Source organism: Pongo pygmaeus, chromosome 19 (genome assembly GCF_028885625.2).
Source record: "Pongo pygmaeus isolate AG05252 chromosome 19, NHGRI_mPonPyg2-v2.0_pri, whole genome shotgun sequence".
In the NCBI taxonomy this organism is placed as follows: Eukaryota; Metazoa; Chordata; class Mammalia; order Primates; family Hominidae; genus Pongo; species Pongo pygmaeus.
Genome location: NC_072392.2, coordinates 5,340,743 through 5,365,721, shown reverse-complemented (window position 1 = coordinate 5,365,721; position 24,979 = coordinate 5,340,743). Strand labels below are relative to the sequence as shown.

The 24,979-nt window shown below is 47.0% G+C and overlaps 3 protein-coding genes and 1 non-coding gene across 5 annotated transcripts in view; all 4 read left to right on the top strand.

Annotated features, from left to right (window-relative positions):
* NLRP1 (NLR family pyrin domain containing 1) overlaps positions 1-2,589 on the top strand; it is a 103,221-nt gene extending 100,632 nt beyond the window's left edge. For both annotated transcript variants that reach the window (XM_054459483.2, XM_063655797.1), the window contains exons 18-19: positions 1,252-1,296; positions 1,696-2,589. In XM_054459483.2, coding sequence (XP_054315458.2) covers positions 1,252-1,296; positions 1,696-2,015 — 365 coding nt within the window. In that variant the 3' untranslated portion in view covers positions 2,016-2,589. The remainder of the gene's footprint in view (positions 1-1,251; positions 1,297-1,695) is intronic.
* LOC129016774 (zinc finger CCHC domain-containing protein 9) lies at positions 2,340-4,797 on the top strand. Its single transcript, XM_054456496.2, is given in 3 exon segments — positions 2,340-2,371; positions 4,147-4,553; positions 4,556-4,797. Coding segments are annotated over 3 exon segments (627 nt in total). The 3' UTR covers positions 4,744-4,797.
* On the top strand, positions 2,492-2,552 carry LOC129018479 (U7 small nuclear RNA). The gene has a single exon (XR_008495301.1). It is a non-coding gene; the product is annotated as a U7 small nuclear RNA (small nuclear RNA).
* Positions 4,798-15,744: 10,947 nt separating the features above from the next.
* Positions 15,745-16,497, top strand: LOC129018154 (uncharacterized). Its single transcript, XM_054459485.2, has one exon. The coding sequence runs from the start codon at positions 15,909-15,911 to the stop codon at positions 16,266-16,268; it is 360 nt and encodes a 119-aa protein (XP_054315460.1). The 5' UTR covers positions 15,745-15,908; the 3' UTR covers positions 16,269-16,497.
* The last annotated feature ends 8,482 nt before the right edge of the window (positions 16,498-24,979 follow it).

Sequence of the window (24,979 nt, the reverse complement as noted above, 5' to 3'; positions counted from 1 at the left end):
ACTAACCAGCCCCAGCTTCAGACCTGGATTCAAATCCCACTCTGGCACTTACTTGCTGAATGACCTTGGGAAAATTACTTAATTCATTTGAGTCCCTCGTCTGTAAAAAAAGGATCATAATGACTAATTTGTAGGAATGTTGGAAAGATTAAACAAAGAGATGTCTATACATGCCTCATGCAGTAATCCTTAACAAATCGTAGCAATATTATCTTTTTCCTCATGTTAAGCCAATCTCTGCCTCTTATCAGTCTTAATTCTGTCCCTTGGAACTCACAGAAAAAGTCTATCTCCTTCCCCGTGAGAAAGCCATTTAGATTCTCGAAGACTGTGGTCATAGCATTCCTGATGACTCTTGTTATGCAAGTTAGACACCTCAGCTCCTTCCATCATTCCTCTTCTATTTTGGTTTGTAAATTCTTTGCCATCCAGTCACCTCCCTCAGTAGATGCTCCAGTGTGGGAATGAGTCAGAATTGACCCCTGGACTGTCCAGTCAGCAGAGAGGATGTGAAACACCCTCCTTTCTCCACCCACATGGACCCAGTGCTCCTGGTACCACAACCTGAGCTCCCTCCCCTGTCCCACCTCCCTGAACTGTGGGATCACACTGAACTTGGAGCCTGCTCAGACTCTCAGGCCTTGTACATGTGAGCTGCTGTGAACTTCCCCTTTCTCTCCTTTGCAAAGCAATTTTTAAGTCCCTTCATTTTTGTTGTTGTCTGTTTTTTCTGTTAAAATTCATTTGTTATTCCCATGTCCTAAGATTGCTTGAACTTGATTCTAGATTCTGACATCCAAATCCAGAACATACACCTTTGGTTGGTGCCAGTCTAGAAGGCTAAACAAGAATAAGGAAGTAGATTTCTGCTCAGAACAAGGAGGTGCTAAATAGTTCAAGCTATCTAGCAAGGGGTTTGGTTAGTTCACCAGGGATACAATTCAGGCCAGCACGGGATTAAAACCAAGTCTGGGATGTTGTAGGAGAAATTGCCATCATTCATTTGAATGTCTTCTATTACTGTATGATCACAGCTTCTGGGCCTCAGTTTCCCCATATGCATAAGGAAGGGATTCGCCTAAATAACCTCTAAGGACCCTTCCAGCTCTTACTCCAGATTCTACCAGAATTTGTCTGTGGCTTTTTTCTAAATCAAAGAATCTCAGAAGTGAGTGGGAGCTTGGAGGTGTATCATGTGTGTTAGTAACTTAGCACTGTTTCAGATGCATCTTCATCTCTGTTTTCCTCCAGGAGATCTCATGCCTGCAACTTCTCTGGTCCCTCCAGCCTGCATAGGTCAGTAACAGCTCTCAGAGACCACAGGAGGCGGTGGCAGTTCTGGGGTACACGTCTGGTTCTGGGGGGAAGGGAAGAGAGAAAGGAAGGGACTCATCATTGCAAACCTCACAAAGGGTCAGGCCCTGGAGAGCGGTGCATGGTCGCTCCCCATACCCCCTTGTCCTATCCAGAGACCCTAGAATTCCTTATCTGACACCCTTCAATGCGTCCAGCAGGAACCCCAGTCCCGATCCCCACTCTGGCAGAATGCCAGGCTAGATGCTGGCATGAGGGAGGACACAGGTGCATTTCTGGAGGCAAAAGGAAGTGAGGGATGCAGAGATGAGAGAGGAAAGCACTGAAGGTGGGGATTGGAGGTGGAGGCTGTGGTTGGAGCCCTTCTTTGTTCGTTGCCAGCCGTACGTTCACCTCTGGATGCCCCGCGGTTGCTGCACTTCGTGGACCAGTATCGAGAGCAGCTGATAGCCCGAGTGACATCGGTGGAGGTTGTCTTGGACAAACTGCACGGACAGGTGCTGAGCCAGGAGCAGTACGAGAGGGTGCTGGCTGAGGACACCAGGCCCAGCCAGATGCGGAAGCTGTTCAGCTTGAGCCAGTCCTGGGACCGGAGGTGCAAAGATCGACTCTACCAAGCCCTGAAGGAGACCCATCCTCACCTCATTATGGAACTCTGGGAGAAGGGCAGCAAAAAGGGACTCCTGCCACTCAGCAGCTGAAGTATGAACACCAGCCCTTGAGTCCTGGCTTTGCCTGACCCTTCTTTGGGTCTCAGTTTCTTTCTCTGCAGACAAGTTGCCATCTGATTTGCCTTCCAGCACTAAAGTAATGGAACTTTGATTATGCCTTTGCTGGGAATTATGTGTCCGTGCCAGGGATGCCACAGGGGGCCCCAGTCCAGGTGGCCTAACAGCATCTCAGGGAATATCCATCTGGAGCTGGCAAGACCCCTGCAGACCTCATAGAGCCTCATCTGGTGGCCACAGCAGCCAAGCCTAGAGCCCTCCGGATCCCATCCAGACGCAAAGAGGAATAGGAGGGACATGGAACCGTTTGCCTCTGGCTGTGTCACAGGGTGAGCCCCAAAATTGGGGTTCAGCGTGGGAGGCCACATGGATTCTTGGCTTTGTACAGGAAGATCTACAAGAGCAAGCCGACAGAGTAAAATGGAAGGAAGTTTATTCAGAAAATAAAGGAGTATCACAGCTCTTTTAGAATTTGTCTAGAGGCTTTCCAGTTTTTACCAGAAAACCCCTATAAATTAAAAATTTTTTACTTATATTTTTAAATTTAAGAATTAAAAAAATATAAAAAAGAAAAAATGAAAATAAAGGAATAAGCAGTTGCCTACTCCATAGGCACAGCAGCCCCAACTGGCTGCTGGTTGGCTATTTTTATGGTTATTTCTTGTGCTAAACAAGGAGTGGATTATTCATGAGTTTCCCAGAGAAAGGGGTGGGAATTCCTGGAACTGAAGGTTCTTCCCCCTTTCAGACTACTTAGGGTAACTTCTAGATGTTGCCGTGGCGTTCATAAACTGTCATGGCGCTGGTGGGAATGTCTTTTAGTATGCTAATATATTAAAATTAGCATATAATGAGCAGCCAGGACAACCAGAGGTCCCTTTCATCACCATCTTGGTTTGGCGGGTTTGGGCTTCTTTACCACATTCTGTTTTATACGAGGAGTCTTTGTGAAACCAGTCCTGCCAACCTCCTGTCTTATCCCCACCTCAGACATTACATACTCGTCCTTAATCTTAAGAGGCTGTAGAAGGACAGAGATCTGTCTTCTGTCACTGCTTCACACTGAACAGGGGCCATCATCCCTACCTGCTCTGGAGGCATAGAAATCTCTTTGTACCTGATCGAATGACTTACAGGGACTCTATCTTTTCTGCAATGGCACAGGCTGGAACATTGGACTAATTATTTTTCTCTGAAACTGTTGTAGCCTGGAAGACATAAACTGGAACCATCCGAACACCTGATGAATATAACAAATATTTTTAAAATCAAATAGCACCTAGTGATAATTAATAAAATACTTAAGCCGAGTTTTAAAATGCATATAAGAAGAGATCAAAGCCAAGCGTGGTGGCTCATGCATGTAATCTTAACACTTTGGGAGGCCACGGCAGGAGGATCACTTGAGCTCAGGCTTTTGAGACTAGCCCAGGCAACATAGTGAGACCTTGTCGCTTTAAAAAAAACAAGAAAGAAAAAAATAAGAGATCAGATGCCATTTGGAATCTAAGTGAATAGGCTGGAAAACTAGTCTCCTGTTGTCTGAAATACAAAGCCAAACAGATTTTTAATAAGAGATATTTTTATGAGAACAGGAGAAAAAAAGGTTAATGCTGGACACAGTCTATCCAGGTATTAGACTCAAAAGCATCTTTAGTTATAAAGCAGGAAAGTGGTGGCAATCTGACATGCCTGTATCACAAGGTATAAGCTTTAGCTTGCAGGACCTCAGGAGAAACGTAGTAGTAATTTTATTGTACGCAAATCTCTAAGGTAGGGGTGACACAGGAGGTTGGCAGGACTGGCTTCACAAGATGCAGGTCACAAAAGACTCCACTGATAAAGCAAGATGCTGCAAAGAAGCTGGCCAAAGCCCACCAAAGCCAAGATGGCAATGAAAGGGACTCCTGGTTGTCCTCACTGCTCATTATATGCTAATTTTCACCCTCCTATAGGACCAGCTCCAGCAGTTGTGGGACCCAGTGCAAAATGAAAACACAGGGCCCCTTGTTCAAAAATGATTAAGAATGTCAAGACGGTGACAACAGAACATTAAATCAAGCGCCAGGCCCTGCTGAGCTCAGGGCTCTGTGTGACCGCACAGGCCACACACCCATGAGGACTGGCCTTGTCTTTCGGGTCCTTCATGCCCCACCCACCCATCTCCTTTAGCACACACAGACCTCCACTCCACACAACCCTTCCTCCAAGAGGACAGTCAATGGGAAGTAAGAAGATTTAAAAGACAAGGGGCAAAGAAAAATGCAGTGGTGTGTTTCCATTGTAGAAAACCTGGTCATGGAATTGCGGATTGCCCTGCCGCCCTTGAAAATCAAGATATGGGCACTAGAATATGTTACAAGTGTGGGTCCACAGAGCACGAAATAACCAAGTGTAAGGCTAAAGTAGACCCGCCTCTTGGCGAATTTCCTTTTGCAAAATGTTTTGTTTGTGGAGAAATGGGGCACCTGTCTAGATCTTGTCCTGATAATCCCAAAGGACTCTATGCTGATGGGGTGGTTGCCAACTTTGTGGCTCTGTGGAACATTTAAAGAAAGATTGCCCTGAAAGTGAGAATTCAGATCGAATGGTCACAGTTGGTCTGTGGGCAAAGGGAATGAGTGCAGACTATGAAGAAATTTTGGATGCACCAAAACCACAAAAACCCAAAACAAAAATATCTAAAGATGTTAATTTTTGATAACAACTAGTACTATCATTAGTTACCACCGCATTGTTACTTTCTAAACCAGGCCCACTTTACAAGTTAGAGTTGGGCTCCCTTGTAGCCAGGACTATACTGTAGATATCAGTATGATCTGGGTGTGGTCAAAAACAATTTTCAACAGAGAGAAAGAGAAGAAAGAAAGAAAGAGAGAAAGAGAAGAAAGAAAGAGAAAGAAAAAAAGGAAGGAAGGAAGAAAAAGAGGAAGGAAGGAAGAAAGAAAAGAGAAAGGAAGGAAAGAAAGAAAGAAAAAGGAAAGAAAGGAAGAAAAAGAAAAGAAAGAAAAAGAAAAGAAAAGAGAAAGGAAGGGAGGGAGGGAAGGAAAGAAGGAAGGACCGACGCGAGGAGGGGCTCCGCCAACCCGCTAAGCCCCGCAACCCCCGCATGCCCCGCCCCCTTCTGCAGAGCTCCCCCACCCTCATCCCAGCAAGTCCTCACGTTAGTTGCCGGAAGCCTAGGAAATGTATTACTAAATCCGGAGTCGTTTCCATGGCAGCGAGCCCCGAAGTGGAGCCAGTCTTGGAGTAGGAGAAAGGCCAGACACAAACAAGTGTGTCGGGGTGGGGGAGACACAGATACATGTCCGCTTTGGATCCAGATTCTCTTTTTTTTTAGACGGAGGCTCGCTCTGTCGCCCAGGCTGGAGTGCAGTGGCGCAATCTCAGCTCACTGCACTCACTGCAACCTCCGCCTCCCGGGTTTAAACGATTCTCCTGCCTCAGCCTCCCGAGTAGCTGGGATTACAGGCGCCCACCACCACGCCCGGCTAAATTTTTGTATTTTTAGTAGAGACGGAGTTTCACCATGTTGGCCAGGCTGGTCTCGAACTCCTGGCATCAAGTGATCCGCCCGCCTCGGCCTCCCAAAGTACTGGGATTACAAGTGTGAGCCACCGTGCCCGGCCTGGATCCGGATGCTAATAGCAACAGCTAGAATTCTGAGGGACAGGCAGTGAGCTGGGAATCAAATTCTTGGCTCTACCACCCATTAGATGTGTGATCTTGAAACAGGTTTTCAGATTTGTAAGAAGGGAATAGCAAAGCTTGCGTCAAACCGTTGTTTGATTAGGTGAGCTCATAAGTGGGAAGTTGTTCTGGGCGAGCTGGTACACAACACTAGCCAGACAGTGAATCTTAGCCTCTTTGAGCCTGAAGCTGTTGTAAGTGCCAGTGATAACAGAGGCCACAGAGTATCTACTCTCAAGCAATTTATATTCTAGTGGCAAGGAGATATGAAATATGCACCCATGTCTGTAATCCCAGCACTTTGGGAGGCGAAGGCCTGAAGATTTATTGAGACCAGGAGTTCAAGACCAGCCTGGGCAACATAGCAAGACCTCGTCTCTAAAAAAAAAAAAAAAAAAAAAATTCATTTTTTTGGCCAGACGCAGTGGCTCACGCCAGTAATCCCAGCACTTTGGGATGTCGAGGCGGACGGATCACCTGAGGCTAAGAGTTCAAGACCAGCCTAGCCAACATGGTGAAACTCCGTCTCTACAAAAATAACAAAAATTAGCTGGGCATGATGGCAGGTGCCTGTAATCCCAGCTACTCGGGAGGCTGAGGCAGCAGAATTGCTTGTACATGGGAGGCGCAGGTTGCAGTGAGCTGAGATCACGCCATTGCCCTCCAGCCTGGGCGACAGAGCGAGCCTCTATCTCAAAAAAAAAAAAAAAAGTTTTTTTAATTAGCCGGGCATCGTGGTACATGCCTGTATTCCCAGATACTCTGGAGGCTGAGGCAGGAGGGTCCCTTGAGCCCAGGCTCCAGTGAACCATAATCATGCCACTGCACTCCAGTCCTGGAGACAGAGCAAGATCCTGTCTCTAAATAAAAATAATTGGCTGGGTGCTTACCTATAATCCTAGTACTTTGGGAGGCTGAGGCCAATGAATTGCTTGAGTCCAGGAGTTTGAGACCAGGCTGGGCAACATAGTGAGACCCTGTCTCTATTTTTAAAAAAAGAAGAAGAATAGAAGAAAGATCTTTTTGAATAGAGATAGATGGCAACTTCCTCAGAATGGACATGACGGTTGAACAACACATGGAGATGATGGGAATGAGAAGTGCAGGGCAGCAGGGATCATCCTCAACAATGGTGGAAAACTGGAGTCTTCCAGGATCATTGTGTTCAGACTAATCCACCCTACGTGAAGTTTTCTTTCTCTTTAAAGTGGGCCATGTGGAACAGGGACCCCTGTCAAAGAATGCATTCAAGAATCATGGATTTAGCTGGGCGAGGTGACTCACGCCTGTAATCTCAACACTTTGGGAGGCTGAGGCGGATGGATCACCTGAAGTCAGGAGTTTGAGACCGGCCTGGCCAACATGGCAAAACCCCATCTCTACTAAAAATACAAACGAAATTAGCTGGGCGTAGTGGCTCATGCAGTGAGCCGAGATCGCGCCATTGTACTCCAGCGTAGGCAACAAGAATGAGACTCCATCTCAAAAAAACAAAAGAATCATGGAATGCTTCCACCAGGCACTCTGATGGATGGTGGGAGCCCTGGGCTGAGCTTAATGCCTTTCCTGAAGGAATCACTCTCCCAAGGAGTAGGATTTGCCAGGTGCTAGAACCCGATAGAGGCCGTGAGCAATACTTGTCTCAATGGTGGGATAACTACAGATTTAAACTTCGAGCCATGCACACGCTCTGGTCCAGGCCCCAGTCCTGGAGCAAGAAGGAAGCAGGGGAAGGAAGAGGGTCCTCTGGAACCTGTGATTACCTGTGTTGTGTCAGGTTGTATGATTCTGGGGACCCCACTGAGTGCTACTCACAGGTTAGCCCCAGGCAGGTAGGAATGAGAAGGAGGAGAATAGGAGAAGAAGAGGAATGGCTAGACAGGAGCATGACTGCTGGAGAGAACTTGAAGGGAAGGCTAGCAGCAGTATGGACGCTGTGCTATTGGTCAGGAGTCCTGCTGTGTTCTTGGTTTCCTAGCAACTGCTGTTAAGCAGGTAGTTGCTAGGCAATGTGGGGCCATCCAGCCGGTTAGGTAAGGACCTTTGTCTGCTTGGGCATGAATCAGACCATCACCGAGTATTGTTAATCCTGAAAATGGCCACTGGGTCCATTACTTAGATTTTTTTGGCCTTTGTTGCGCAGAAACTAATATAACCATGGTGCACAAGTTCTCGTCAAATGAGAAAGAAGTCACCCCATGATCTCATTATCCAAACAATACAAAAATTTTGTCTTTCCTCTTTCCATTCCAGTCTTTCTCTGCAGGAACACATTTTCATCTTGTTATCATCCTAGTACATGGGGTTTTAAGTCTTGTTTTTTTGACTTTGATTTAGATCATCACAAGCATCCCTCAAGCTGCTTAAGAGTTTTCAGGATAATCTTCCCCTGATGACTGCATGACTCCTTGCAGTAGATATATCATTTACTTAACTATTCTCCTCTTGTTCTGACATTGAGTTTGCTTCCAATTTTTTGCCACGATAAGCAGTACTGCAATACACGTCTTTCTGCAGAGAGCTTTTCTTTATCCTTTAGATCACTGTCTTGAAGTCAATACTAAGGGATAGGATGATTGTATCAAAGGACATCAATAGTCTTACGACTTTCTATATTTTGCAATAGCTTCCCTCATGCTGGATGCAGTGGCTCAAGCCTGTAATTCTCACACTTTAAGAGGCCAAGAAGGAGGATCACTTGAGGCCAGGAGTTCAAGGCCAGCCTAGGCAACATAGCAAGACTCTGTCTCTACAAAATAAATTTATTTTATTTTTTATTTTTCTTTTGAGACAGGGTCTCGCTCGGTCACCCAGGCTGGAGTGAAGTGGCACAATCTCAGCTCACTGCAACCTCTGCCTCCTAGGTTCAAGTGATTCTCCTGCCTCAGCCCCTCAGTAGCTGGGATTACAGGTGCACACCACCATACCCAGCTAATTTTTTTTTTTTTTTCTGAGACCGAGTCTCGCTCTGTCCCCCAGGCTGGAGTGCAATGGCACAATGTCAGCTCACCGCAACCTCCGCCTCCATAGTTCAAGCAATTCTCCTGCCTGAGCCTCCTGAGTAGCTAGGATTACAGGCGTGCGCCACCACGCCGGCTAATTTTTGTATTTTTGGTAGAGATAGGGTTTCACCATGTTGGCCAGGCTGGTCTCGAACTCCTGACCTTGTGATCCGCCCACCTCAGCCTCCTGAAGTGCTGGAATTACAGGTGTGAGCCACTGTGCCTGGCCGCTGACTAATTTTTTTCTTTTTTGAGACGGAGTCTCGCTTTGTCACCCAGGCTGGGGTGCAGTGGCGCAATCTCGGCTCACTACAACCCCCACCTCCCGGGTTCAAGTGATTCTCCTGCCTCAGCCTCCTGAGTTTCCAGTAGCTGGGACTACAGGCACGTGCCACCATGCCTGGCTAATTTTTTGTATCTTTAATAGAGACAGGGTTTCACCGTGTTAGCCAGGATGGTCTCAATCTCTTGACCTCGTGACCACCCGCCTCGGCCTCCCAGTGGGATTACAGGCGTGAGCCACAATGCCCAGCCAATTTTTGTATTTTTAGTAGAGACAGGGTTTCACCACGTTGCCCAGCTCGTCAGGAACTCCTGGACTCAGGCAATCTGCCCGCCTTGGCCTCCCAAAGTGTTGGGGTTACAGGCGTGAGCCACCATGCCCGGCTGAATTTCTTGATTCTTTAATGGCTGGTTTTTGTTTTCTTTTGATTTTAGAAGGCCTTAATTTGAAGACCTTTAATTTAATTTAATTTAATTTATTTGAAGACAGTTTGAGGGAGAACAAAATGTCCTCACGGTTATTTTTTAATTATTTTAGTTGAATATATCTATAATATAGTTTATTATTATAACCATTTTTAAGTGTAAGCACATTCACCTCGACGTGCAACAATCACCACTGTCCATCTCCAGAACTTTTGCATCTCCCTTAATTGAAATTCTGTACCCATTAAATAATAATTCCCCATTCCTGCCTCCTTTCAGCCCCTGGGAACCACTATTCTACTTTCTGTCTCTTTAAATTTGACCACTCTAGAAACCTTATATAAGTGGAATCATACAATCATTGTCTTTTTGTGCTTGCTTGTTTCACTTATTACAAAGTGTTCAAGGTTCATCCATGGTATTGCATGTGTCAGAATTTTTGTTTTTTTTTTTTGAGATGGAGTTTCACTCTTGTTGCCCAGGCTGGAGCGCAGTGGCGCAGTCTCAGCTTACTGCAACCTCCACCACCCGGGTTCAAGCCATTCTTCTACCTCAACCTCCCAAGTAGCTGGGATTACAGGTATCCATCATCATGCCCAGCTAAATTTTTTTTGCATTTTTAGTAGAGACGGGGTTTCACCATGTTGGCCAGGCTGGTCTCGAACTCCCGACCTCAGGTGATCCTCCCGCCTCGGCTTCCCAAAGTGCTGGGATTACAGGCGTGAGCCACCACACCCAGCCATAATTTCCTTCCTTTTAAGGTTGGAAAACATCCCATTGTATGTCTATGCCACATTTTGGTTATCTATTCATCTGTTGATGGGCACGTGTGTTGCTTCCCCCTTTCGGCTATTGTGAATAATGCTGCCATGAACATACGTGTACAGATATCTCTTTGAAACCTTGTTTTCAACTCTTTTGGGTATATACCCAGCAGGGGAATTGCTGGATTATCCTCACAGTTCTTAACCATTTAGTGTGGGTCAGCTTCTGGGTGGATAGAGTAATAGAAGGAGAAGAATGATGTTGCTGAATTGGCTGTTTGATTTTTTTTTTTTTTTTTTTTTTTTGAGACGGAGTTTTGTTCTTGTTGCCCAGACTGGAGTGCAATGGTGCCATCTCGGCTCACTGCAACCTCCACCTCTTAAGTTCCAGCGATTCTCCTGCCTCAGCCTCTCGGGTAGCTGTGATTACAGGTGCCCACTCCCATGCCCAGCTAATTTTGCATTTTTAGTAGAAACGGGGTTTCACCATGTTGGTCAGGCTGGTCTCGAACTCCTGACCTCAGGTGATCCACCCTCATCCGCCTCCCAAAGTGCTGGGATTACAGACGTGAGCCACCACACCTGGCCCTGTTTGATGATTTTTGTTCTACAGGAGAGGCACAAAGAGAAGAGGACAGAACAAAAGTAACCAAATCTATCCTGTCTGAGGAAGATCATATGTAGAGAGCAGAGGTCTGTGTGTGTGAAAGAAAACGGGGAAGAGGATGAAAATGTCCAGAGTGGTGAGTTCTGCTAGGCCCTGGAATGAAGCTGAGATGCTGGAAGCGCTAAGTTCTCTCTAGTGGGAGAAAAACCACTGTGGAAACTAATCATTTGATGTAGAACCTCACCAATGACCAGGAAGAAGCAATCAGTGCCCAGCTAGGCCAAACTGGGCCTGCGGTAGGGTGTGAGTAGGGCCAGCTTCCTGGAAGTGCAACCTGTGCAATGGCAGTAGGCCCCCATGCTTGGGGTTTAATGCGTGGTAGTCACTGCCTTGAAACTCTTAATAATTGTATCTTTGAATTTGTGCTTTGTAAGTGAAGTTTGATGGGACCTGGAGCATGCATAGGAGCAGGAAGGGAGGGTAGGGAGGCTTGGAGCCACAGCTCATGTGGAATCCCACCTGCCAGGTGCCACCTCACAGCCCCCAGACAGGTTCTTAGCTTCCCGCTGTCTGCCCCGTGGAGCCCCAGGCTTTACTCAGCCTCCCCTTCTCTGCCTTGCTCAGCAACCACTGCTGCCCCTAACCCCAGCAGGGGACTGAGTGGAGCACGGGGATGATCAGCATTGGATGTGAGCTCCCAGAAGCCTCTCAGGGTGGGGCCGGCAGCTGCCCCTGCATTGGGCTAGAAGTGCCACAGCACCTTCAGCAGGTGACTAGGCTTATCCAGGCACATCCTAGTGTAGAGGTTGCAATACACTTGCAGGTTTTCCATCAGCTGTTGATTTGGGTAGAGGACCTGTGGAAAGGGGAGATTCCTGGCTTGACTTCCCTTCTCCCAGCCAGGGCACGGACATAAATTAGAAGTTGGCAGGAGAGGAATTCAGCAGCCAGTTTCAAAGCAGCCATGGTTTCCAGGATAACAAACAGCTCTAGCCCAGGCAGCAGAAATTCCTGGAAGGTCCTTCTCTCCCACCCACCCACTGACACATACACCCCACCACCACTGCCACCACCACCACCGCCACCAAAGCCTGTTTCCTCAGCTGAGCATGAACCCTTCGAGCTGAAAGTGGCCTTTGTGAGTTTTGCCTCTTGCTCTGTGTGCACATTCTAAAGGGAACAAGTCTGTTTTGCTGCAGGGTGAGGCCCAGGATGCGGCCTGGGAAAGGCTAACAGGACACAGTCTTTGATGGTGAGCAAGCCTGGGGTGGGTAGCTGAGGGGATTGGGAGGTATACCTCTCACCCTTGGGTCAGAGAGATGTGGGTTAGAACCCCAGCAGTCAGTGTTTTATTCTATTCTATTCTAGTCTAGTCTAGTCTAGTCTATTCTATTCTAATTTTTTTGAGACAGAGTCTCAGTCTATCACCCAGGCTGGTGTGCAGTGGTGTGATCTCAGCTCACTGCAACCTCCGCCTCCTGGGTTCAAGCGATTCTCGTGCCTCAGCCTCCCAAGTAGCTGGGATTACAAGCATGCACCACTATGCCCGGCTAATTTTTGGCTAATTTTTGTATTCTTAGTAGAGAGGGGGTTTTGCCATGTTGGCCAGACTGGTCTCAAACTCCTGTCCTCAGGTGATCCACGCACCTCAGCCTCCCAAAGTGCTGGGATTACAGATGTGAGCCACCACACCCGGCCCCCAGCAGTCAGTATTAGTGGCAGATTTTAGATTCCTTCACCTCTCAGCCTCAGTTTCCTCATTGGAACATTGGAGAAAATACTGGTGCCTAATTTAGGGGGTCAGGAAATTAAGTGAGACCATCTCTGCAGAAATGTTGAGCACAGTTCCCAGCACACAGTCGGTGGCCAGTGATTGGCTGCTGCTGCTGCTGCTGTTATCATCCATGTGTGTCCTAGGATTCCTCATAGAGGGTCAACTGGCCATTGTCCAGATCCAGGCTTTGGCCTGGAAGACTCAAATCCCTGATTCCTATTGACTCAGACAGTGTATCTTTCTTCCAGGGGCAAATACCCCTAAATGGATGAAGGAAACCTATCAAAGTATAGCACAGGAGAAAAGGTCCCCCTAGAAGAGGCCTCTCTCACCTCTGAGAGGGGTATGTACTCTGGGCAGGTCCCAGAAACAGGAGCTAAAGGCAGCCTTTGTCCATTCAGGGTTTTTTTGGTGGATTCTGGCTCCAGGCCCTGGACTCATGAGGTTTTTCCTGGAACACTCTGGTGACGAGCAGAGTGTTAAGTTGTAGCTTGGGATCTTCCAGTATCTGTCCTGTCAGGGATGTCTAGTGGTCCTGAAGTCCCTGGCCTGGGACGAAGTTAGCTCTTGTTGCTGGGCATAGGCATAGCTTGCACCAGGGTGAGGCCATGGAGTGAGCCAAGCTCTCTCAATTCCTCACAGACGGAGCCCCCAGGGGCCACCTGGGCTGGGACCAGCATTGTTTTGTGATATATTCATTTCTGTACAGGTAGACCAGGTAAAAAATAACAAGGTGTCCTAGAGACATCTGGGCCTCTGCTGTCTGAGCTCCAGATTTAGCCTCACATCTTCTCAATATGCAAAGGACCATGCAGTTACTAAAGCATTTTTAACACCTGCACTCTTCACTGACACCCAGCTTCTCCCCAGTAAGCCTTTGCATGGTTCTGCCCAAGACCCTCTTGGTTACTGAGACTTCCCCACTACCTGCTCCCACTTAAACTGCATAGGTAGGTTTGGGTGACTTTCTCAATGCCACAACCTTACATAAAGCTCTTCCATCCCACTCTACACACCCTTCCATTCCACCTTGAAAACCCTCTCATTGCACCCTACACACCCTTTCATTCTAGCCTCACACCCTTCCAATCATCCATCACACAATTCCATTTCACCCTTCACACCCTTCTATTCCACCTTGAAAACCCTCCCATTGCACCCTACACACCCTTTCATTCTAGCCTCACACCCTTCCATTCATCCATCACACAATTCCATTTCACCCTTCCCACCCTTCCATTCCATTATTCATTCACACCATTTCATTCCATTCTTCATGCCATTCCATTACAACCTTCATATTCTTCCACTCCACCTTACACACCTTATATTCCACCCTTGACACTCTTCCAGTCCACTACATGTCCTTCCGTTTCTCTCTTCACATCTTCCATTTCACCCTAAGCAACCTCCCATTTCACCCTTCACCCCTTCACCCATTTCACCCTTCACCATTTCACCCATTTCACCCTTAGTTCCACCCTTCACACCCCTCCATGACATCCTTCAAGCTCTGCCATGCCACCCTTAACATCCTCACATTCCACTTTTCACTCTCTGGTCCTTCCATGTCCTTCCATTGTGCCTTTTGCAACCTTCCATTCCATTCTTCACATTCTTTCACTCCACCTAAACCATCTTCCATTCCACCCTCCACACCTTTCAGTTTCACCCTTCATATACTTCCACCCAGCTTGGCGCAGTGGCTCATGCCAGTAATGCCAGCACTTTGGGAGGCCGAGGCAGGTGGATCACTTGAGGTCAGGAAGTTCGAGACCAGCCTGGCCAATGTGGTGAAACCCTGTCTCTACTACAAATACAAAAAATTAGCTGGGCGTGATGGTGTGGGCCTGTAATCCCAGCCACTCAGAGCCTGAGGCAGGAGAATCGCTTGAACCTGGGAGGCAGAGGTTGCAGTGAGCCAAGACCACTCCACTGCACTCCAGCCTGGACAACAGAGCAAGACTCTGTCTCAAAAGAAAAAAGGAACTGCACCATTTTACATTCTCAACATCACGGATGAGGGTTCCATCTTCTCCTTATCCAGCCAACTGGAAGCCCTTTTAGCTGAGGTGGTTAAGCTGTGAGAACCAGAGTTTGCTGCTGCCATTATTCACTGCATCATTCATTCAGCAAAAACCTGAGTACCTACCACTACCTAGTAGGCTCTGACCATGCAAGAAGTCCCTGGCAACGCTGTAGGATGGAGAGGAACAGCACCCTGGTTACAGTGTTTCAGCACCCTGGTCTTGGTTCACCCTGGGCCTTTCACTTGCAGGAGGCAGGGAGTTCTCTGATGGCAGTTTGAGTTGGATTTGCTGCAACTAACAAAGCCGGCCAGTGGACCCCTCCAATCTACTGGGACTCAAATAAATCCAAGTGATTGTTCTCCCTCCATTCCAGGAGGGAACACCAGCCAGCCTTGGAACCTCAGGTGCAACAGAGACGCCAGGAGATGCTAGTGCCCAGCAGCCTGTGGCAGTACCAATGAAGCCAGAGAGGGCTTGGTGGATGACAAGGAGGCCTGAGTAGACCCCAGGTGGGTCTGAGAAATGGGCTTAGGTGAGGCAGGTCTTTGAAGGATTTGTTTTTAATCATGTGCGAGATGCTCAAAAGGCTGGATTCCTGCTTTTATGGGTGAAGAGCAAGAAGAGAAAACAGGTTGTACACATACAGATGCAGATGGAGAGACAGAGAAAAAAAAAAGGAAGAAGGCACAGAAATGCACCAAGTCTTGAGCTGTATTATCTCTGGACCTTGGGATTGTGGGAGGCTTTATTTTACTACTGATTTTGCCTACACTGTTTTCTCAATTTCTAGTTTTCTACAAAGATGATGTGTTAGCTTTTTCACGTATTAAGATTAAAATTTAAAACAGACCACACAATAAATATTTCTTTTAAAAGGAGAAATATGCCCTGGGGAAGCTCCCCACGCAGCTGAGAGCCTGGCTGGTTGCATTTCCGCTTCTTAGGTGCCAAGCCTGCTCGTGCCCCGGGGTCCCAGCCAGCGGCTCGCGCTTCCTCCCCCTTGCGCAGCCAGTCTGGTTGCCATGGAGACAAACCTTGCAGCGCAGAGACTGCCGAGCCGCAGGCCGCGGAGCTGGAACCCGGCGAGTCAGCCTCTGCAACAGGCTGGGGGCGGAAGGAGGAGCCAGGCGAAGCGGCGCCTCCGTTGAGAGGCCCGGCGGACCCTGCAGAGGCCCCCTGCCCCTCTGGCTCCGCCCCCACCCGGGTCGCTAGAAATACAGCCGCAGCCCAGCCCACCGCCCACTGCGCTCCGACCCAGACCCAGCTGACCCACCAATCCGCTATCCTGCCCATGGCTGACGGACTCTTTCGGCGCAGACCCTGGGGTCCCGAGCAGATTCGCCCAGACCCCGAGTCCGAAGGCCTGTTTGACAAGCCTCCCCCGGAAGACCCTCCCGCTGCCCGCGGGCCCAGGTCCGCGTCGGCCGCGGGCAAGAAGGCTGGTCGGCGCGCGGGCGGGAGGGCGCAGGGGGGCCGCGCCGGGCAGCCCCCGAAGGCCGCATCGCGCCCCCCGCCCAAGGAGGAGGCGCCTCCCATGGACGAGGGCTGCTATCTCGACCATTTTCCGCACCTCTCTATCTTCATCTACGCAGCCATCGCCTTCTCCATCACCTCCTGCATCTTTACCTATATCCATTTACAGCTTGCCTGAGTGGCCAGCGCGGGACGGGGTGGGCGCAGGACCGAGCGGGCGGGGAAAGGGAAAACAGGGCTCGGCATTTTGTGTTTTGGAACAGCGCTGCACCCCCTTCATGTAGCTTTCGATGCTTGTTTCTTTCCGTCTTTGTTGTCACTATCTTTGTCTATCAGTAGGAAAGTACAAAGTAGCTGCCGGCAATGAAATAAGGGTGCTGTTTGCACCTGCAGGTTACGGGTGGAGGCGTTTAGAATTCCGGGGTGTGATTGAGCCCCATTTATAATTAGAATGTCCCTGGACCCCTACCACTCTGTGACGTGGGGGCAAGCGCAGGGATCCCATCATTTTGTGTTTGGGGAGCTCAGAGTGCGCCCAATCTTGGAATCTTTAAGGGATGAGCCAGACCCAGACCCACGGCCTTCTAGAGAGGGTCCGGCAGGGAGGGTCGGCGCCCTGGCCCGGGGTGGGCCGGAGCCCTGTGATGCTGCATCGCCCCCAGGAGGAGCCAGCTGTGCCCCGGAGTTGGCGCGGCCGAGAGAGGACAAGAGCGCGCAGCAGGCGTAGCTGGAGGGCGGGACTCGGTAAGTGGCGTTCGTCGGGGTGTCGTGCTGCGCCCCAGGGGCTCTGGCTGACCACGACTGTGCGTTTTTCCTGCCTTAGACTTTGTTGTCGCTGCCCGGAGGAGTCGAGACTCGTACCCGGAGGAGCTGTCTCACCAGGAGACCACGCCCTGGAAGTGTCCGGGATTCGCGGGACCTGTGGCTGCAGACCCCACCGGTTCGCAGGCCCAGAGCTGGCGCACTCCTCAGGATGAGATTCTGGAGGCCCTAGCCGGGGTCCACGGGAGGGCTGTCCTTGGGGACTCTAGGATGGCTTCGTTCTGGCCCGGCGCACTTCTGGAGCTGTGAGACCCAAGACAAAAGGGGCTGAGGGATTTCTCATTGACAAGAGTTCGTGCGGGAAAACCACCTGACCCCTAGGGGTTTGTCATCTTAGACTTAAAAGGCTTAATACTAGAAACCACCTTGGCAAGATATTTACCCACCGGCCATCTCTGTTTATTCATGAATGTTAAATGTCAAAACGCAGCGCTCTAACCCTGCATATTCTTTACTTGGAAATGTCTGTAATCTGTAATTGTGATGCCTCTGATGGAATAAATTATCTCTTTCAGTCTCCTCTATATTCAGGTCTCTATTAATTTCCAACTCTTCCTAACTTCTTCTGCCAAACTTCCTAGTCTGCTCCACAGCATCCCCACTGTCCCTCCAAAACAGAGTTAATCCTGTGACCCAGCATTCCAAAATATAGCCTCTCCCTCCACTAAATAGCTACAAGGCCCTTCAATGGCATCTTTCTCCACATCAGGTCCTCACAACATGGCAGTATCCGAGTCTACCATCCCTGATGGCAGATCAGCCACTATCCCATTGTGGCATTACCTACTGCCCCTCAGTATTTCGTTTCCACTTGCCTCCATTATGAAGACCGAGTACGGCCCCCCAGCTAAGCTCTGGAATTTGCCCCCTGGGTCTTTACAAACGCCCTGTTTTCCAATATCAGGGCCTTGCCATTTCTCAGTTCTGACTTCCCATAATCCCATATCACTCTGTGCCTTGATATTTTGCCCCCGGACACTTGTTTCAGTGCCACAAGTATGACATCCACTGTTCCCCGATGTCAGCCTGTGCTTTACAATCACACTTTACTACAACAATTCCCCCACAGCAATCGGTGGCACTATTTCCCAAAATTAGGTCTCCAGGCCAGGCGCGGTGGCTCACACCTGTAATCCCAGCACTTTGGGAGACCGAGGCGGGTGGATCACGAGGTCAGGAGATTGAGACCATCCTGGCTAATACGGTGAAACCCAGTCTCTACTAAAAATACAAAAAAAAAATTAGCCGGGCGTGGTGATGGGCGCCTGCAGTCCCAGCTACTCAGGAGGCTGAGGCAGGAGAATGGCGTGAACCCGGGAGGTAGAGCTTGCAGTGAGCCGAGATCGCGCGACTGCACTCCAGCCTGGGCGACAAAGCGAGACTCCGTATCAAAGAAAAAAAAAAAAAAGTCTCCAAAGGACCACAATATTTACCCCTCATGGTTTCCAGCTTTCAATCTTGGATATTCGATCTTCTGCTATCGCTTAGTATCGAGTACTCACGGACTCCCAATATATAGCCTAGCGCTCTCCAAACATTTGATCTCATTGTTTCCCTTTCATACATCCCCTGTTATCTCTCATACAGTCCCTTAGTGACTACTCAGTATATGATCCCCCAGCTTCCTTTCCCCAGTCAATCTCCTGGTAGTAGAACTCCTCCTCCTCTTCCCAAAACCAAAGTTCCCTGTTCCTCGACATTCGATCACTGTTCCACAATATCATGGCCCTTTTTGTGCCACAAAATCTGGGCCTCCGTTTTCTCTTTTTTTTTTTCTTTTTTTTTTTCGTGCAGTGGCACGATCTCAGCTCACCGTAACCTCCGCCTCCCAGGTTCGAACAATTCTCGTGCCTCAGCCTCCCAACTAGCTGGGACTACAGGTGTGTGCCACCATGCCCAGCTAATCTTTTTTTTTTTTTTAGACTGAGACTCACTCTGTGCCCCAGGCTGGAATGCAGTGGCCTGATTTTGGCTCACTGCAACCTTTGCCTACTGGGTTCAAACAACTCTCCTGCCTCAGCCTCCCGAGTAGCTGGGATTACAGGCGTGTGCCACCACTATTTTTAGTAGAGACGGAGTTTCACCATGTTGGCCAGCTGGTCTTGAACTCCTGACCTCAAGTGATCCACCCGCCTCAGCCTCCTAAAGTGCTGGGATTACGGGTGTGAGCCACTGTGCCTGGTCTGGGCCTCCATTTTCTACCCCAAATTTCAACACCTGGTTACCATGACTATACTGTTATTAGATTTTATTGCCTCTACAATATTAATATTGGGTTCAATATTCTCCTAAATATCCAGCCCCATTTGATCCCCTTATTTCAGTATTTATTGCGTTGTTCCCCAAATACTTGATTATTGTCTCAATATTGTACTCCAGTCTTCCTTGACACTCACCCCATCACTGCTATCTCCAATATTAAACTCACTCCAGCCCCCAAATTCATTTTTTTCCCATACCCCCATATTCTCTCCTATCAGCCCATCTCTCTTCCCCATACTTCTCCCGATTTCACTCTCCTTCAAATTCCTGGTTCCATAGAGCTCCAGTACCTGGCCTGTATTTTCTAATCAATATTAACTTTCCATTACTCTCACGTCATCTACACAATGAGATACCACTTAATACTCACTGAGTATTAAGTGTACACTTAATCTGTACACTTCAATGTGTACACACAATAAGCGTGTACTTTTAGTATCATCATGCGTCTAAGGTGGCCAATTTTCCTCTTATATAGTTTGAGTTATAGTTTAGGTATCCCAGGAATATGTGATCACATATCTCCCTACTGCCCACCTAATTTCACAGTCACTGCTTATCTGTATTGAGCTTGCAACTGTCCTCCAATTTCTGGGCGTCCAGTAAGAGTTTCCTTTGTCCAAAATATCAAGCCTTTCCCTGTCTGCTTAGTATACACGGACAGCCTTTTAGACCATAAAAACAAATAGGCCCCCAAGCCAGGTGCAGTGATGCACACCTGTAGTCCCAGCTACTTGAGAGACTGATGCAGGAGGATCCCTTGAGGCCAGACATTTGAAACCGGCTAAGCAACAAGGCAGAGACCCCATCTCCAAATAAAACAAAAGGAAAAAACAAACAAACAAGGACCCATTTTGGGGATCCTTGTGCCATGCTGCTCAAGAATCAAATTCTAGAGTCTTATTAGCCTGGCTAGGGTCACATGCCTGTCTTTGGCTAAAAGGCAGAAGAGTTATCTTAATAGGCAATCCTGTGAAAATAGCATGCAATAGGAAAGGAATAGTTCCCAGAGGAAAACTGAAGAGCCATGGATGCTAGGCAGGTGAAAATATCAGACATCCAGTAAACTGACTTTTGGTAAGTCACAAAGGATGAAGGCAAAGCCAACTGTTTTGGGCAATTTGGGTTGTCAGTGCTAGGTAAATATATGGAGACAGTGAAGTAAGCAGTGGTTCTGAATATCATGGAACACTAGTAAGTTTAAGTTGTTGAGAAACAGTTGAAATTTAGCTATTTGAAACAGTAGAAACTGATACTGGGAAAATTGATTATTATTTATTTATTTATTTTTTTTTTTTGAGACAGTCTCGCTCTGTTGCCCAGGCTGGAGTGCAGTGGTGCAATCTCGGCTCACCACAACCTCCACCTCCGCCTCCCAGGTTCAAGCAATTCTCCTGCCTCAGCCTCCGGAGTAGCTGGGATTACAGGTATGCACCACCATGCCCAGCTAATATTGTATTTTTTTAGTAGAGATGGGGTTACTCCATGTTGGTCAGGCTGGTCTCGAACTCCTGACCTCAGGTGATCCGCCTTCCTCGGCCTCCTAAAGTGCTGGGATTACAGGCATTAGCCACCGCGTCTGGCCGGATTAATTTTTTAACTATGTCATTGCTTGTTAGAGACCAAGCACTGGAGATAATTATCAGCAAAACAGAGAAAACCCTTGCCTTCATGGAGCTCACTTTGTTAATGATGGAATTTAAACCATGTGGCAGGCTTAGTGTTTTCTATAGTGTGAGTTCACTGAATTCTCACAACCCTATAAGGTAGGTTCTATTATTCTTCCCATTTGGCAGATGAGGAAACAGGCATAGGTGAAATGATTTGCCCAAGGTCACAGAAATGGAGCAAGATTTTGAACCCAGGCATTGTTTCTGGAGTGTGTATTCTTATTTTTACCAGCTATATTAAGACATAATTCATATAACTCATAACTGACTCATTTAAAGGGTACAATTCAATGGCTTTTAGTATACTCAGAGTTGTGCAACCATTACAATTGATGTTGGGACATTTTTTGTTTCTTTTGTTTGTTTTTTTTTTTGAGACTGGGTCTGGCTCTGTCGCTCAGGCTGGAGTGCAGTGGCACCATAAACTGCAACCTCCACCTCCTGGGTTCAAGCAATTCTCCTGCTTCAGCCTCCCCAGTAGCTGGGATGACAGGTGCATGCTGCCATGCCTGACTAATTTCTTGTATTTTAGTAGAAACGGAGTTTCACCGTGTTGCCCAGGCTGGTCTCGAACTCCTGAGCTCAGGCAATCCGCCCACCTTGGTCTCCCAAAGTGCTGGGATTACGGGCGTGAGCCACCGCGCCTGGCCTCTAAGGGTTCTTTATATATTTTAGATACAAGTCCATTATTAAATGATATACAATTTATTGCCCCATTCTGTGAGTTGTCTTTTCACATTTGTGATGGTGTCTTTGAAACACAAAAGTTTTAAATTTTGATGATATCCAGTTCATCTATTTTTCCTTTGTTGCTTATGTTTTTGGTGGCATAGCTAAGAAACTACTGACCCACAAAGATTATGAAGATTTAAACCTAATACATGTTTTCTTCTAAGAGTTTTATAGTTTTAGCTCTTAAATGTAGGTCTTTGATTCATTTTGAGTTCATATTTGTACATGGTGTGCAGTAGGATCCAACTTCATTCTTTTGTATGAGGGCATCCAGTTATCCCAACACCGTCTGTTGAGAAGACTCTCAATTATCCCAGCACCATTATCCAAATCATTTGACTGTAAATGTGAGGGTTAATTTCTGGTTTTTGTTGTTTTTTAAAAATATTTGTGTGTGTTTGTGAGGGTTAATTTCTGGATTCTGTTTTTTTTTTTTTTTTTTTTTTTTGAGACGGAGTCTCACTCTGTCCCCCAGGCTGGAGTGCAGTGGCATGATCTCGGCCCACTGCAACCTCCATCTCCCAGCTTCAAGTGATTCTCCTGCCTCAGCTTCCCAAGTAGCTGGGATTAAAGGTTCGCGCCACCATGTCTGGCTAATTTTTGTATTTTTTTTTTTTTTTTAGTAGAGACAGGGTTTCGCAATGTTGGCCAGGCTGGTCTTGAACTCCTGACCTCAAGTGATCCGCCTGCCTTGAACTCTCAAAGTGCCAGGATTACAGGCATGAGCTACCTCACCTAGCCTGGATTCTTACCTCTATTTATCTGTATGTCTATCTTTATTCTATTAACACACAGTCTTGATAACTGCAGCTTTGCAGTAAATTTTGAAATTGCAAAGTATGAGTTCTCCAACTTTGTTATTCTTTGTCGAAATTGCTTTTGCTAGTCTAGGTCTTTTGAATTTCTATATACATTTCAGGATCAGCTTGCCAATTTCTACAAAGAAGTCAATTAGAATTTTGATAGGGATTGTGTCTTTATTAGCATCATGAAAACGGACTAATACAATGAGTTTTCTACATTTTCTGTTAAATTTCTTCAAAGGATTTTATTTTTGGTCTCTTCAAAATGGAATTGATTTCTCAATTTCATTTCCTGTTCGCTCATTGCTAGTGCATAGAAAAATAATTGAGGCTTGGTACAGTGGCTCATGCCTGTAATCCCAGCACTTTGGGAGACTGAGGCAGGAGGATCACTTGAGCCTGGGAGTTTGAGACCAGCCTGGGCAACATAGCAAGACCTCATCTCTACTAATAATTTAAAAAATTAGTTGGGCATGGTGGCAAGCTCTTTGTGGTCTCAGCTACTCTGGAGGCTGAAGTGGGAGGATCGCTTGAGCCTGGGTGGTTGAGGCTGCAGTGAGCTGAGATCTTGCCACTGCACTCCAGCCAGGGCAGCAGAGCGGGACCTTATCTCAAAAAAAGAAAAATAATAGCTTTTTTTACATTGATATTATATTCTGAATCCTTGTGAAACTCATTTATTTGTTCTAATAATTATAACTATTAGTTCTAATAGTTTAAGGTGACAACAGAATGGTATTATACAAGGTCATATCATCTGCAGATACGATCTTTCTTTCCAATCTGGATTCCTTTTATTTCTTTTTCTTGGGAAACTTTCCTGGGTAGAATCTTCAGCAAATGCTGAATAGGATGCTGAAAGTGGAGCTCCTTTGTTTTCTTTCCTGATATTCAGTCTTTCACAATTAAGTGTGATGTTAGCTGTGAGTTTTTCATAGATGTCCTTTATCAGGTTGAGGAAATTCCCTTCTGTTTCTAGTTTGTTGAGTGTTTTTGGCATGGAGGGGTGTTGAATTTTGTCAAATGTTTTTATGTGTCTATTGAGGTGATCATAGGGTTTTTGTTCTTTATTCTATTGAGGTGGTGTATTTCATTAATTCATTTTCAGCAGTTAAACCAACCTTACATTCCTGGGATAAATCCCACTTGGTCATCATGTATAATTCTTTTTATATACTACTGGATTTGATTTACTTATATTTTGTTGAGGATTTTTTTTTTTTTTTTTTTTTTGAGACAGGATCTCATCCGTTACCCAGGCTGGAGTGCAGCGTTCATAACAATGGCTCACTGCAGCCTCAACTTCCCTGGCTTGAGCTATCCTCCCACCTCAGCCTCCCAGGTCTCCAGGACTACAGGCATGCACCACCATGCCTGGCTGATTTTTTCTAGTGTTTGTAGAGATGGGGTCTCACTATGTCACCTAGGCTGGTCTTGAACTCCTGTGCTCAAACAATCCTCCCATATCAAGTCTCCCAAAGTGCTGGGATTACAGGCGTGAGCCACCATGCCTGGCTTTTTGTTTTTTTTGTTTTTTTGTTTTTTTTTTACACAGTCTCATTCTGTTGTCCAGGCTAGAGTGCCTCATCTCATATTGCAACCTCTGCCTCCCGGGTTCAAGCGATTCTCGTGCCTTAGCCTCCTGAGTAGCTGGGATTGCAGGTGCACGCCAGCACGCCTGGCTAATTTTTGTTTGTTTTTTTGCTTTTTGAGACAGAGTCTCACTCTTATCACCCACTATGGAGTGCAGTGGCGCAATCTCGGCTCACTGTAACCTCCACCTCCCAGGTTCAAGCAATTCTCATTCCTCAGCCTCCCAAGTAGCTGGGATTACAGGAGCACGCCACCACACCTGGTTAATTTTTGTATTTTAGTAGAGATAGGGTTTCACTATGTTGCCCAGGCTAGTCTTGAACTCCTGAGCTCGGGCAATCTGCCTGCCTCAGCCTCCCAAAGTGCTGGCATTACAGGCGTGAGCCACTGCACCCAGCTATGTTGAGAATTTTTTTTTTTTTATTTTTGCATTTACATCCATTATGTAGTGGTGAATAGGCATGACAGTAGAGAATAAATAAAACCAGGGAAGGTTTGGTATTACAGAACAACGGGATCTCGTATTGGGGTGGGGGGAAAGTGAGAAATTGGGTGAGATTGATGCTGGATGGGAGATGGGACAATTTTTATCCTTTATTCTATTGTGGTTCTATTTATTCTGTTCTACTGATGCATTTTCACATGTTAAAACAACCTTGCATTCCAGGGAAGCAGAGAATGAGTAACCAACTGTATATTATTCGATTTATTCATAAATTTCTGAAGGGAGAATTTACTTATTAGAGGATGATAGGGTCAACTATATTATTTCTGCAGAGACACCACCGTAACAAACAGCAACAGTAATGTCCAGCAATTATTAAGCATGTACTCAACACGAAATGGACCCGAGTTCAAACACTGGATTTCACCCTTCTACCCAGGTCATGACCATATTTAACTGTATTAAGATGAACCATATTACTGCATGTAATAATGACAAGGCCTCAGCAGTTGTTTCCTTAATAGATAGCTTATATCCTCATGAACATCTCAATATTCAGATT